The 15,008-nt window shown below is 40.2% G+C and overlaps 1 protein-coding gene across 1 annotated transcript in view; it reads left to right on the forward strand.

Moving 5' to 3' along the window:
- GAD1 (glutamate decarboxylase 1) overlaps nucleotides 1-15,008 on the forward strand; it is a 46,489-nt gene that overhangs the window by 16,592 nt on the left and 14,889 nt on the right. The window contains exons 6-13 of the mRNA XM_007056586.3: nucleotides 1,321-1,411; nucleotides 5,798-5,910; nucleotides 7,183-7,298; nucleotides 7,409-7,488; nucleotides 7,696-7,750; nucleotides 8,912-9,028; nucleotides 9,324-9,388; nucleotides 14,132-14,210. Coding sequence (XP_007056648.1) covers nucleotides 1,321-1,411; nucleotides 5,798-5,910; nucleotides 7,183-7,298; nucleotides 7,409-7,488; nucleotides 7,696-7,750; nucleotides 8,912-9,028; nucleotides 9,324-9,388; nucleotides 14,132-14,210 — 716 coding nt within the window. The remainder of the gene's footprint in view (nucleotides 1-1,320; nucleotides 1,412-5,797; nucleotides 5,911-7,182; nucleotides 7,299-7,408; nucleotides 7,489-7,695; nucleotides 7,751-8,911; nucleotides 9,029-9,323; nucleotides 9,389-14,131; nucleotides 14,211-15,008) is intronic.

Genomic DNA, 15,008 nt, shown 5'->3' on the forward strand with positions numbered 1-15,008 from the left:
AATGGGGATGGTGTGAAAATCAGTACATTAAACATTGTAGAGCCTGATCCTGGCAGTTCTGCCAGTTGATTTCTGTAGTAGGAGGATTTGGCCATTTATTACAACTGCGATGATTCTAAAGTTCTTATTTTCCTTTTCTTATTAATGGTGTTTGTTGTATGTATTTGTTTATGGATGCATGCATGCATTATTGAGGTTGGGCAATGAAAGTCGATAGTGAGTTTATAATCCCCATCAGCTTCAGGGTTTGCAGAGTGTTGGGGATACAAACACTACAGAGGAATATTTATTTGTTTTAAAAATTGTTTCCACCGGAATGTTTAACAATCCTATGGCAATACTTCTTTCGCTCAACTTCTTGCAAAAACTGTTTTGTTTTGTTTTTGTTTTTGTTTGTTTTTAGGGGAGGGGAGGTTGTTTACTTTGGTTTTTGTTTGTTTGTTTGTTTGTTTGTTTGTTTGTTTTCAAGCTAAATGTTGGGCCAAATTCGAGGTGCCCGTGTCCCTTTTTGGTGTCCAGCATTGAACCTTACCATAGTTCCCCGATGTATTGGGTTGAATTGATAAATACGTGGGAGAGCTTTGCTTTATACATCTGTTCCGGGTACTCCTCAGAAGCTCAGGATTTCTGATCGGGAGAGATTACCACCTGTTAGTGTTAGGGGAGTGAACAGATTTGTTCTAATATTTGGACTCACTCTGTCTTTGCAAAGAGAGGCCAGCTAAAATACAGCTGTCTGCCTGACTCTGAAGTAATTCACAGTTAGAGCAATACCCTCGTTTTAGTTTAGCTGAATGTTCTCTTTCAAAACTTTTCAGGGGCCTCGCCCCAATCCTGTCCCATTGAAATCTGTGGGAATCATGCATTCCGTGCAAGCAGGATCAGGCCCAGCGAAACTTTTCCTTATTGCAGAGGCTCATGCAAGAGAAGGGAGAGCAGAGTTCTTGGCTGTTCAGCTCCGCGTGCCTACTGTTCCCGACCCTAACCATTGCTTATCTAAAGAGATCAAGGGGTACACTCTGAATAGCTTTTCTCCTTTCTCTATTTAAATGCAAATATGGCTCAAGTCTGCTGACCACTGGTGCTGAAATATGTTATCCCCCTGCACTTCACCATCACCTCAATTACAGCAGTTCGAGGGGCATCTAACAGAATAAACCACAGATTCAACCTTTTCACTTTGTGAAAAGGTATTACTTGGTGCCACACATTTTGTCTTATAAAGCCAGGCTTTGGGTGTCTGCTGAAATAAAAATGAACTCCCAAAGATAACAATGAAAGGCATGTGATGTGCTATATTGTTTTCAATCATCTTCCCAGGTCATCCTCGTTTTTTCAACCAGCTCTCCACTGGACTGGATGTTATTGGCTTGGCTGGTGAATGGCTGACCTCAACTGCAAATACTAACATGTAAGCAGTCTCCTATTTTTCTTTCTTTTTTGTGATTAAGGATTATACAGGACTGATTTTTGCAACTCATTTATAATGAAGATGTCCCATGTAATGTATTACGTGTCCTACACATTCTTATGTTGTATAGCGCAGCAATAAACTAGTGGAAACAATTATAGCTTTGAACAGATTTTAAGAGGAAATCTTGCATTACTATCACACACAAACTCAAATATCCCAAAATAAAGTGTAAGTAAACTATAGTCATTCTGATAATGCAAAACCAAATGATGGAACTTCTTTTGGAGAAATTATTGTTTATCTATCCCAGTGTGTTACAACCAGAACTCTTATAATTTAGATGGTCTTTCTTTCTTTCTTTCTTTCTTTCTTTCTTTCTTTCTTTCTTTCTTTCTTTCTTTCTTTCTTTGCTAATTCTTGTTAAGATCTGACTTTCCAATTAATAATTTTGCAATTATCCTAATGCAAACACTAAAGCATAAACTATTTATGGTCCTGATTCTGCTCCTGTTCCCATTGACCTCAGTGAGAGCAGGATTGGGCCCTTAGCTTCCTCTTTATTCAGTTGTCATCACATAAGTGGCTTTTAAGTGGCTTCAGAAAAGCTGTCAAAAGGATTAAAAACCATAACATTCCAAATTAACTTGATAATATGAAGGAATTATCCTGACTGAGATTAGTTAAAATACAGAGTATGGCAGGATCAGACAGATAACCTTTTGGACCTAGATTTTATTTAATAAATTACACTCCATTATTCATTACATTGAAATGTAATGAAAGTGAAAATTAAGTTCAAGGTGTATTGTTGTATTTCTACAACAAATAGTGTCATTCGGGGAGGGGGGGGGAGCCTTTGGGCAGTTTTAAATTATGTATTGATTTGTGTATGCTCCAAAAAGTTTGACATGCTTGGAGTTAAAATACTTATCAGATAACAAATACCACTTTTCATTTCAGGACTTTAATGGATGTGTATATGTATTGTGTTATGGCTGTGTTCATTTCACCTAAAACTGCCACTAGCACGGAAATGGAGCTTTGTTGTTGTTGCTGATGCGTATGGCACAATGAAATTTACCTGCAAATTGAAAAATTAAGATTATTTTCATTTCCTTCATCCATTGATAATGGTTCACTGGGTATAGCTGATTACTAGCTGTTGTATGTAGTTTGCCAGATGTGCCCATCCAGTGACTCCAGAAACAAAGAAAACCACATAAAAGACTCAATTCAAAAACACCTAGTTCTTTTTAATAATACTGCTCTCAGTTAATTTCATATTTTCAAAAAAATTGTATTAGTAAGTCAAATAAGAGAAATAATTGAAAATAACCCATTATACACTCAATTTGTAATGTGACTGTTGAATGATTTGTTTAGTATGACACACAACATTTTAAAATTAAAAATGTGATTAATTTTCTAAAAAAAATTGCTTAAATTTCACTACTGTGTAGGGAGAAAGCATACTCTATTTTTAAAGTTATCAGGTAAATTAAGCGGATGACACTTATTGTGAGCCAAATTCTGTCTTGACTATCAGCTCATGCAATCTCAGTGAAGTCAGTTAGGTTGCACAAGCTGTAAGTCAAAGCAGAGTTTTACCTTATGACAGCATACTGTGTGGCTGTATATATTAAAAATAATTATTAAGACCATTTCATTCACTTATCTAATTTCAAAAAGGTGATTATTTATTATGAAGGGTTTTTTTTTCTTGGATTGACTTAGAAAATTGTCCTGTTAAAATAGCTTAACTCAGTAAAGTTCTGTACCATTTCTGGACCATTTGCACTTTAAACAGAGACACATATTAAATACATATAGAAAATGATTTTCTGTAAGCATGAAAATTGCACAACTTCCCCTTTTTGTGTTGGATTTACCAAACACAAATCACATAGACTGTTCTCTTACCTCAGCTGTGCAGTGGAAAAATGCAATATATTTAAAGAATTTAAGACCAAAATGAAATAGCTTAATAGAACACAGTAATTACAGATACTGTTAAAGACGTGTTTATACAATATTATATGATTCAAACAGATCAATTCTAGAGAATAGATTCTCTGGTTAGTGCAGCTTTCCAGCACTGAAGAAGAGTTAATGAATGACCTTTATCTAAAAATTGTTCTAACCTAGTTCTACTACAGAAGCATGTAACATTGGACTCTTGTGACGAAGTTATCTTCCTACTGCCATTTTTCTTTTCCACCTCTAAACACCTCTCAATACTTTTGATTAATTACAGAGAATATTTTTTCCTCATATGGGCTTTTAGTGATCAGAATTTCATCTTATCTTCTTTATATTTTGTTGGTGTTTTTATGAATATGATAAGCCATGTTAATCATACTAGAGTCATCATGTAGATATACAAATTGAGTACCAGAGTAGTATCCATAATTGAAATGACAACTCATAAGACATTTAGGGTAGAATTTTCAGAAGTGGTCAGTGTTGATCTAACTCTGCTCCCATGTAGTCAGGGATAAAGCTTCCATTGGCTTCAGTGGGAGCAGAATTAAGCTACTGCTGGGTAGTTTTTAAAAAACCCACCCTTCCATGTTTGCAATCACTGTCAATGATATTGGTAAACACTATATTAGTATGGGAGTTCCAAGGGTCATATCCACATGAAGGTCATTTCAAAACAAGAGTTGTTTTTCCATGGCTGCACACATTTTATACTTTTAGGCTGAGATTGTCAAAGCCACTTGAGGGTAAAAATAAATGGGACTAGACTAGAGCATCCAAATCCCAAAAGTGATTTTGCAGATCTTAGCCTTAGTCTTTGGGTATTGGACTTACAATTTTTTATCATCCACAATCTTCCATCATTTCTTTGTGAATCTTTGCAGGCTCATGCGATATTTTCCCTAGCAATTTCATTAATTCATTTTGACTTATTTAAAATTTTCTCTGTGAATACTCTTAATATGGCACACACACAAAAACCTTGTTAATAGCCCTGTACTCTGTGTACAGGCAATTTATTCTTTCAGGAGGTATTTGGAGTTCCATTTGAAAGTACTCGGGGCCAATCCAAAGGCCATTTAAATCAACAGAAAAAAATCCCTTTGACTTCAGTTGGCTTTGGATTAGGCCCTCAATGACCTGTACACTAGAGGATTCACATGGACTTTAGTTGGAGTTTTTCCAAATAAGGAATGGAAGATTGGGCCCTAGATTTGCAGTGTTTAAAAACAATGTTATAACTTTGCTCCTGGATATACTGCAGGTGGAGCTTAACTTATAAACTCTATTTCTGTCATAGCTGGCAATGCCCAACTTCCAGAACACCATAGAAGTGATTCCCTGTTGCAATTCTGATGCTCTAAAGAAAAATAAATGTACTGTTTTGAGTCTTCAAAACTGAAAATAACTAGGAATAGACAAAAATACAAAGCCTATCTCATCTTAAATGGATATCCTAACAAAGTCATCTTGGTATTAGGACAGAAGAGGGATATCATTAAGGACCTTGTTTAGGTTTTAAAAAGGCGACTAAGGAATTTAGATGCCCAGATCCCATGAAATTCAGGTGTCTAACTCCCTTAGGCCCCTTTGAAAATTCCACCCCTTACATTTAGTTACTTTCTGCTCCATTCTAAATTCATTTTTTTCAGTGTTCAAAAAAACCTTGTCTCACATAGCTTGTTTACACTGATAGTAATTTGACAGTAAGCCTTCCTTGGTCACCTAGCAGAGTAGCATAGCCTATCAATCTAGATTCAAATTTTTGTCCATGACATGCATGGCATACTAGACTATGCAATACTTCTGGTCTGCATTAGGTGGATATAACAGTTGACTGCTCTCTTGTTGTTTGTAATTGGTAATTAGAAAATCATCATTTATAATTACTCTTGACAGATATTGATTGCATGGCATTGTAGAAATAAATTGTCCTTGGGGATTATTAGCAGACTATGTCCACATAAATAACTGTATTTAGATTTTTAAGCCCTAGTTCAATATTTCTAATTATCTTTGTGGTAAGCTGTCTACGATTCTGACAATATGCTATTCTACAAGTGTGAAACTGGCACTCTGTGAACCAAATATTTTACAGTCTAATTTTGCATGGTACTGTCAATATTGTTGTAATTACTGTAAATTGTATAAACAGAGAAACAATATTGTATAAATTGTATAAACATAGAAAACATATGTGGGGCCCAATACTGCAGTCCTTACTTGCAAAGTATTCCCACTGGCCTTGTAGGAAGTTTTCCTTGAGTAAAAGCTGCAGTATCAGGTCCTGAATTCACAGGCAATTTTATGAGTCTTAAATATTTTCACGAAGGATCAAAGATTAAGCATTTACGTGCCTTTTGGAATGTGAACTATGTATCCATTTTTTGTTTATCCACTCAGGTTTACATATGAAATTGCACCTGTTTTTGTCCTCATGGAGCAAATAACGCTTCGAAAGATGAGAGAGATTATTGGATGGTCAAATAAAGATGGAGATGGAATATTCTCACCTGGTAGGTTTTAGTCTCACTTTTGACAAGTTGAGATAAATATTGCCTGTAGCTGAAAGCATACAGTCATGTAAGTACTGTAATAGAAAACGCAGTGTCTGAGTTTTAAAACTAATAATGGTCCTCCTAAAGCATTTGTTTCTTTCAAACTTCCCATAAAGGGTTAAAAACATTTATATGCAGTTTTCATCTTTTAGTATAGTTATGAATATAATGGCAGGGGCCATTCAGAAACTTTGCCAAAATTTTCAAACTTTAGTCCTAAAGTTAGGTACCAAAATCCATATTTAGGTGCCTAATTTCCAGAGGTGTTGAGCAACTACATCTCCTTGCCTGACAGCTCACACCTCTAAAAATCCTGACACATGTTTAGGTACAGATCTGGGCTGGAGGTTGTAGAAGAGGAGTGTGCTGTCTTTGCCGCATCATCCTCCTCTTCCTCATAATTCATAGATGCAGCTCTTTGGGTGATCAATAAGGATTTGGATTCTAGGTGAAGGATTGGAGGCTGGCCACTTTCTATGGCATCATCTCCCCGGACACCTGCAGAGAATCTGAGAGTATGATTATGCTGGCCCAGGCCAAAGTACCTCTCTTATCACTCCCCTCCATGCTCTGAACCCACTCCATGAGTGGAGCATAGGGACAATGGTCAGTGGCAGAGGGGGCTGGGAAGCAGTGCAGAGGTGCATGGCCTCTTTGCTGATGGCCCTAGTTTCTAGCAGGATTCCTGAGATGTGTGGGTTTGGGGGGACAAATCCCCTCCTTGTTTCAGAAGATGGAGGACAAATCTTAAGCACAAAACCCATGAATGCAAACTCACTAAGGTCCTCGTCCCCTATGCAGGAAAAAGACACAAAACAGTTCGGCCTAATGCACTGGTTAATGGTAATGTTTAAGGAAAGCTGTTTTAGAGTCTGTTATAGTCTTCAGTATCATGGAATTAGGTATGAAGTTGCTATTCTTGTTAACCAAGGTTGTGGGTCTCATTCCCAAGTGCAGCATATTGAACACTGATCCTCTAATGAACGTGTTACAGAAATATTAACAATCAGAAGGGGAGATAAATAAGAAATTCTGACTTCTAATATGGACTCTTAAAAGGTCTGTCTTTTAGACCTTCCTGACAGATAACCATGCATCTCAGTAATTTGTTCTTTCATACTTCACTGAAGTTTTCACTACATTGCACAAATGATATTGATATGCCTTTCTTCTATAAAAGGTCAGATTGCTTTTCTCATTTTCAATGTTTTGTTATGTGCTCTTTTATAGGAGGGGCTATATCCAATATGTACGGCATAATGGCTGCTCGCTACAAGTATTTCCCTGAAGTCAAAACTAAAGGCATGGCTGCAGTTCCTAAACTGGTTCTCTTCACTTCGGAACATGTGAGTTTAACACGCTGCTAATTGTTGTTGTTAATATATTGCTAAATGTTTTTAAGACATTCAGATAAGTGACTATTCCACCAGTAAGGCTGTGTATGTTTTTCCTGCAGAGTCACTACTCAATAAAGAAAGCTGGGGCTGCACTTGGGTTTGGAACAGAAAATGTGATTTTGATAAAATGCAATGAAAGGTAGGATGAATGTTAAGTTCTTGATGTATTAAATGTGTTCATCTGTTAAATTTATTTTATTGTGCTTAAGGACTGGTTCAGTACAGTGTGTCAAGCTGCTAATGGTCTGTTGAAAAGATCCCATTAAATTATTTCTGCTGTAGCTGAAACTCTTTTGTGCACAATCTTCTAATTTTCTTTATCTTTTTGTTTCTGCAATAATTACAGAGGGAAAATAATACCAGCTGATTTGGAAGCTAAAATTCTGGAAGCTAAGCAAAAGGTACACATTTTAAAGCTTAGTGCTTTAATGTTTAGATTAAGAATTTATTACATTTTCCCTTTGAGGATGAGGAATAACATTACATCAGAATATTTATTCTAGACGCTGTCAGAGACCTATTTTATTCTGCAATGATGATTTTGGTTGTATAGCTCTATATTTCTACACTGTTCAAGAAATAATCTACAGATTTTGGTTTTAATTTACTATTTAATTCATGTAGTTATTTCAAACTCTTGATATACACATATATCTTTCTGAACAAGGCCTAAATGGGTAGGATTTTTCCTTTTTATTTTTCTGTTTTAGAAAAATTGAAAAAAATTATTATTAATATGAAAAATTATGTGAAAATATGTAAGAAACTTTTGGGGGCTAATCCTATGAACTCTTTAGAATTCCTATTGGCTTCAAGGGTGGGTTTGTAGGATTCGTCCCTTCAAATGTTAATGTTAATTTTCCATGTGAGGAATCCTATATTTAAAAATAAAAATCAATGCAATAACAAATTAATGTTTTGTAAAACAGTGAAGAGGAATCTTCAAAAGTTGGTGTTCAAGAGTATCTATTCTAAACAAGCTGTAGCTTGCATATTAAATTAAATATATTTTTGTAGCTATGCTGTCCCAGTAACAAGTAGATAGGTGTATTTTAAATTCTATTTAATGAAGTTCAAAGTCATCTCAGTTTGATACGGCTTGCAGTTGCACTTTTAAAATTCTACTGCATACAAGAAAGATCAAAGGAACAACTGTCAACTTAAAATCACACTTCCGTCTGAATTTTTTTATTTTTCATTTACTTTATTTTTTGCTTAATATTGTTACAAAAGTCTCCTAACTTTACCATAACTGAAAGAGATCAGAGACACAATTTTTCTTTGTTTGTTTACTTTGGGCATTTGACAGCACTTTGTATAACCAGTTTCCCCATTTCCCTTGTGTCGCCAATCAGGGAATCAGTTTTCATGGTTGTTTGTGGGGGGCTTTCATGCAGCAACAATGGAGACAAAAACATTTTTTTAAAAGGGAAAAATTGAGAGTAAAACCACAAACGTTGACACAGGGACACAGGGGCAGGTGAAACACCTGAAATCACCTTGAAGTCTGATTTTTGAGGTGGACCAGATTTCACGCTGAATCAACATTATTTATATTGCAGGGACATGTTCCACTTTATGTAAATGCAACCGCAGGCACAACAGTGTACGGGGCCTTTGATCCAATAGAGGAGATTGCAGACATATGTGAAAAATATAACCTCTGGCTCCATGTAGATGTAAGTAACTGAACAATCTGCTAAAACTAATCCTAGTGACAGAGGATTCTAGTCTGCAAATGTTTGGTGTTGAATTTAAATCTTTACTGTTGAGCAGTGCTCATCTTCCCTGTGATTTTGAGTTTAAGAGAGTTGCAAATAGATATAGAGCCCCATCCTAAGAATGCTCCACGTATTTAACTTCCATTAGAAGTCCAGTGGCCGGAAGGTTTAAAGGGCTGGGTGCATTGTAAACTAAAATATTATAGACTTTTCAAAAATACTGACTCTTTACCTGTTCTTGCAACACTTTCAGGCTGCTTGGGGAGGTGGACTGCTAATGTCCAGGAAGCATCGTCATAAACTGAATGGAATAGAAAGGTACTGCACACAGCTTATTGGTGTTGCTATTTATTTATGCAGTTGTACGTGGTCTTTCACAAATGTATGGAAGGACAAAGTCCCTGCCTCAAGGATCTTACACTGTAAATTAAACAGAAACAATAAAAGGTTGAACAGGGGGTTGAAAACTGCACTGGAGAGGAGGTCAGTGATGGAAGGCAAAGTGAAAGGTAAGTTTGAAGGAGGACAGGGAGATTGTTTAGCAAATAAGAGGAGGGGAGGCAGTTCCAAAAGTAAAGCGTAACTTCAAAGGAGGCACAATGGGAAAACTAAAGAGAGAGGACAGGCTGACCTGTAGGAAATGAGATTTAAGCTGGGCTGGGCCTTGAGAATAAGGATTAGAAGGCTAAACTTGGTGTGGGAGAAAAAAGAGGAATCCTGGGAAGGGATTTGAGAGAGAGAGAGAGAGAGAGAGAGAGAGTGTGTGTGTGTGTGTAGGGGGGGAAGGTTATGGGAATCCTCACCTGGAAGCTCTGTGCGTGTGTGTGTGTGTGTGTGTGTGTGTGTGTGTGTGTAGGGGGGGAAGGTTATGGGAATCCTCACCTGGAAGCTCTGTGCAATCACTTCCAGTAAATATTGAGCCTTTATTCTAGCTGCAAATGAATCTTCTCTAAATGAGAGCCAATGACATAAACATCAATTAGAGCAGGGGTGGGCAAACTTTTTGGCCCGAGGGCCACATCTGGCTATGGAAATTGTATGGGGGCCCATGAATGCTCACGAAATTGGGGTTCAGGTGCAGGAGGGGGTGAGGGCTCTCGTTGGGGGTGTCGGCTCTGGAGTGGGGCCAGAAATGAGGAGTTCAGGGTGCAGGAGGGGGTTCCTGGCTGGGGTAGGGGGTTGGGGGGGAGCCGGTCCTACTGGAGGTGTGGGCTCTGGGGTGGGGCTGGGGACGAGGGATCTGGGGTGAAGGAGGGTGCTCCAGGCTGGGACCAAGGGGTTTGGAGGGCAGGAGGGGGATCAGGGCTGGGGCAGGGGATTGGGACACGGGGGGCAGTGAGTGCTCCGGCTGGGGGTGTGGGCTCTGGGGTGGGAGGAGTTCAGGGTTCAGGAGGGGGCTCTGGGCTGGGGCAGGAATTTGGGGGGTGAGGGCTCCAATTGGGGGTGCAGGCTCTGGAGTAGGGCTGGGAATGAGGGGCTTAGGGTGCAGGAGGGTGCACCAGGCTGGGACTGAGGGGTTTGAAGTGCAGGAGGGGGATCAGGACTGGGGCAGGGGGTTGGGGCATGGGAGGGGGTCAAGGGCACAGGATCCAGGCAGCGCTTACCTCAAGCAGCTCCTGGAAGCAGCGACATGTCCCCTCTCCGGTTCCTACACAGAGGCATGACCAGGTGGCTCTGTGCGCTGCCCCGTCCACAGGCGCCTCCCCTGAAGTTCCCATTGGCCACAGTTCTTGGCCAATGGGAGCTACGGGGGCGGTGCTTGGGGTGGGGCAGCGTGCAGAGCCCCCTGGTTGGCCCTAAATGTAGAAGCCGGAGGGCGGACATGCCGCTGCTACCGGGAGCCAGGGCACACACATGCGGAGTGGCCCCTCACCCCGCTTGTGGCTGGAGCAAGCCCCAGACCCTGTTCCCCAGTGGGAGCTCGAGGGCTGGATTAAATTAGCTGGAGGGCCAGATGTGGCCCGCAGGCCGTAGTTTGCCCACCCCTGAACTAGAGGGACACATGGTGGGGTCACACTGGCAGCAGCTTTTGGGGGCAGACCTTCGCTCTCCATGGCTGAAAAGAGCAACCACCGCAGAAGAGCTGGCGCCATTCCATTACGCAAGGGTAGAAGGATTTGTGGAGCTCACCTAGGGGTCTTCCTGCAGCGCAGGCACAGCATCATAGAGTCACTGCACCTCCATGTGCAGGGGACTTCAGAGGTGGGGCTAGTGGTTCCGTAAATACACTGTTCCAAAAGCTATTCCCTCTTTCCAGCAGGACACAGGGGCCGGGAGGGCTACTGAAAGCCTAAGGCTGCTGTAGTGTCCAGAGAATGGTCTGTGGGAAATATACCTTACCTCCATGGGCCTTTATAGCATTCCCTCTTACACAGCCCCTTTCATCCGGATGTTCACTGAGGCAAGGACCTGACCTTCATTGAATAGCCTTGATTCAAATCAACCAAATTTAAAACAGGCAGGAAGTTCTTGCTGAACTTGACCCAGATTCATGTGCAGTAACCTGCATCACCAGGGCACTGTCTTGCTCCACAGCCTGTGTCACAGGACAGACCCCCTCTGTATTTCCAAGCTTATCCATACCTCAACAGTGGTCCAGTCTAGTATGATGAGAAGACTTTTCCACAGGTGTGGCTCTCATCCAATGATGGCAAGGCTTAACCTACATGAGGTTCTGTCTCTTGACTCACCTGCCCCCACTGGATACTGCTCTATCAGCAAGAACTGACCATATGCATGTAAATCAGAAAACTGCTGCATACCCAGACACCATACAAGGTGCACCATTAATATGTGCAAGATATCTGAATCTCCAAGGAAAGCAAAAAGGCATTTGAGGTAAAATCTAGCCATGGCCAGTCAAATTAGCATGGAAAAGCCTACCACAAAATTCCTTCCATACCCTAGAGTCATTCATTTCTAATTCCCAGGACACAAAGGTAGATATAATGTAGCACGATAAAAGGAAAGAGTGAAACATAAGCGCTTTCTTGTAAAAGCCAAAATTTTCCACCGGTGGGAAATTTAGCATATATAGCAAGTAACCAGCAAAAATAGGACAAAGAATGAGGTTGGTGGGTGGGAAAATAATGTGGACCCTCCTAGTGCAAAGATCAAGAAAGCAGTATGAAGCACCTGGCAGGGAAACCACAAAGCAACTGAGCCACACAAACCCAGGTCTAACCACTGGCCAATCCAGTTGACCAGCCACTCTTATTACGGCAGTAGGTCCACTGAGGAGCCATTGTGCCAAATTCTGCCCTTACACCCTATTCAACCCATTGGTAAATCAGGACAGAATCTGGCACACTGATGCTGACCTGAGGGCAGCTGGGGCTAATCATTAAATCCCAACTCTAAGCAGTGACTGAAAACAGCAGTTCCCAGTGGGTGTTGTGATTTTTCTTACCATAATAAACCACATTGATCTGCAGTGATTGGTAGAGGACACATGCTGCATAACTGATCGTCACAGGCCCCAGCTGGGATCTATTAGCACTCTAGCCAGACTTGGTATACCAGAAAATGTGTACATGCTCTGAATGGCCTTCTGCCATGGAGGCAGGGCCTGAATGAGCTATCCTGGCATGCCCTTTTATTGTGCAAGGCAGTGAATGGTGCCCTTATGTTAAAACCCTCCTAATATCCCCCTTTTTTAGTTTGTAACATGTCCTGAGAAAACTACTTAAAATTCTCTCATGCTTTTGAAACATAAAGATAAGATTCTGTAACACAGATGGAAAATTGAGACCATATCTCACCATTTGAAAATATAACAAATAAATTCTACTTCCTAAATGTTTCTTCTAATATGTCATTGAACTTTTTTGGAAAAAATCACATCCCACACAGTCTGGTTTCTATGTAAAGAGTCCAGATTGTGCTGTGTGCATGCGGGGCCTGTATCGGACTGCATTACCCAAAGAGGGGTTCCTGGAGGGACTATGAGTTCCCAAAGGTGCAGGGTGACCACACATGCTGTGCTATTCCTTTGGTGGATGTGCTTCATTCTCCATCCCTGAGATAGCTCTGGTAGCAGAGGGCACAGCTGCTCCATTTGTGGCCACTAGAGTGGACCAGTCACTGTTCTCCCCAGAATGCAGGGACTATGATTATTTCTGGCTCTTGAGTGGGGGATGCAAGAAAAGAGAACGACTCTTTGAATTGTCCTTCCCCACCCTGTGTGCACCCAGGCAAACACCATGAAAAATCTCACCCATACTATATACTTTCCTTCTTTAAAGAATCTAAAATACATAGTTACACAAGGGGATATTCAGTAGTTAATAAGATGAAATGGAGAGGGCAGTAGCAGCAAAATGTTGGGACATTTCTTCTAGCAACACTATGAAACTATCTAGGATAGTGTGTTTAAAACACAGGACATCTCACCTGCTTGGCAAGTAAATTAACTGATCTTGCATATTCATTGACTCTTCAGCCTAAAAAGTTTATACATTATATGTTTGGCATGCACTGTAAAGAGTTTTACAGCCTCTTAACAACCTATATGTCTGACAAAATAACAAGAAAAAGATCCATTAGAGCTTTAGCTGGAAAAGTGGGTAAGAATTAGCAGCTTCTTTTCCCTACTGGAGGACTATAACAGCACCAGCCATTTAGCAAAGAACTCTAGATACCTGGTGTGTGAGAATGTCTCCTTAATTCCCTGCCCACCTGCAGATACTTTGAACTAATCGAAGCTGTCATGCTGGTTTTGTTATTCCTGTTAGTGCTGTCTCCAGAAAATGATTCTTCTGGGAATAAAGTTACAATATCAAGTAATCAGCATAGTTTGACACTAATTAGTTGACATTAATTACAATATCAAGTAATCACTATTGTCTGACACAGTAATATCAATCCTGGAAGAACTGCTTTCCTAGGCAGCACATCTGGGAAAGGTGACATCAAAGACACCGATACCCTCCATAGTTACATCAATTAGGCAAAACAGCTAACCCGTTTATGACAATTCTGTTGTCACTTACACTGGCTTTACACTGGTGTAAGTTTATCTTTGTTTTCCATATCTACTCTGAGGGCATAATTCTTTTGCAGAGCCAATTCGGTCACATGGAATCCACACAAGATGATGGGAGTTTTGTTACAATGTTCAGCCATTCTGATTCGGGAAAAGGTCTGTTTTATATTGTTTGATAGTCTTGCAATAGAACAAGTAGTGAAATGAGCCATGAGTTTTTTAGGGCATGCTGCAAGGTATGTTTCTTTGTAGGCTTCTTTCTGACGGGAAGAGTTGGGTAGATTTATGTTTGTTTTATTTGGAGGAGGAGGGAAGTACTTTTTCCTTTTCAGCTTTTGGTTAACACAGTAAACACTACAGGGCAAGATCCTCAGATAGCTTCAGTGATGTCAATGGAGTCATTCTGATGTATACCAGCTGAGGATCTGGCCCTGTGTTTTTATAAAACATTGTACATCCACCCTGTGACTTGATAATTGGACAAACATTAGGCTTTAAAAATAAACAGCAAACATTTTGCATTGCACAAGTGGCTTAAGAGTTTATAATCTTGCTGGAAAGTAGCCACATTACTTTTAGTTCTACTCCAGAAGCAATTTTAGGATCCTCAAAGTTTTGCCTTTGTCATCAGTGGGAGCAGGATTAGAATCCAAATACTTCTCTTTCAATATGTGAACATTATCATCTATGAGCAGGACATTTTAATCTTTCTAATTTCCATTAACTTGTCTAACTACCACTCTTGGAAATGGTTATTTAGAGAGGCAGTGTGGTCTAGTCTCTAATGCAACTTTTCTCAACGACCAGTCCCGTGGACTGGCACTGGTCCCTGAGAGCTCACTGACACAGTTTAGGAAGGCAGCAGGCTGGTCCCTGGCATCAAAAAGGTTAAGAAACACTGGTCTACTGCATAGATCACAAGAGTGGAACTTGGAAGGCCTCAGTTCTAGTCAT

Source organism: Chelonia mydas, chromosome 11 (genome assembly GCF_015237465.2).
Source record: "Chelonia mydas isolate rCheMyd1 chromosome 11, rCheMyd1.pri.v2, whole genome shotgun sequence".
Taxonomy (NCBI): domain Eukaryota; kingdom Metazoa; phylum Chordata; order Testudines; family Cheloniidae; genus Chelonia; species Chelonia mydas.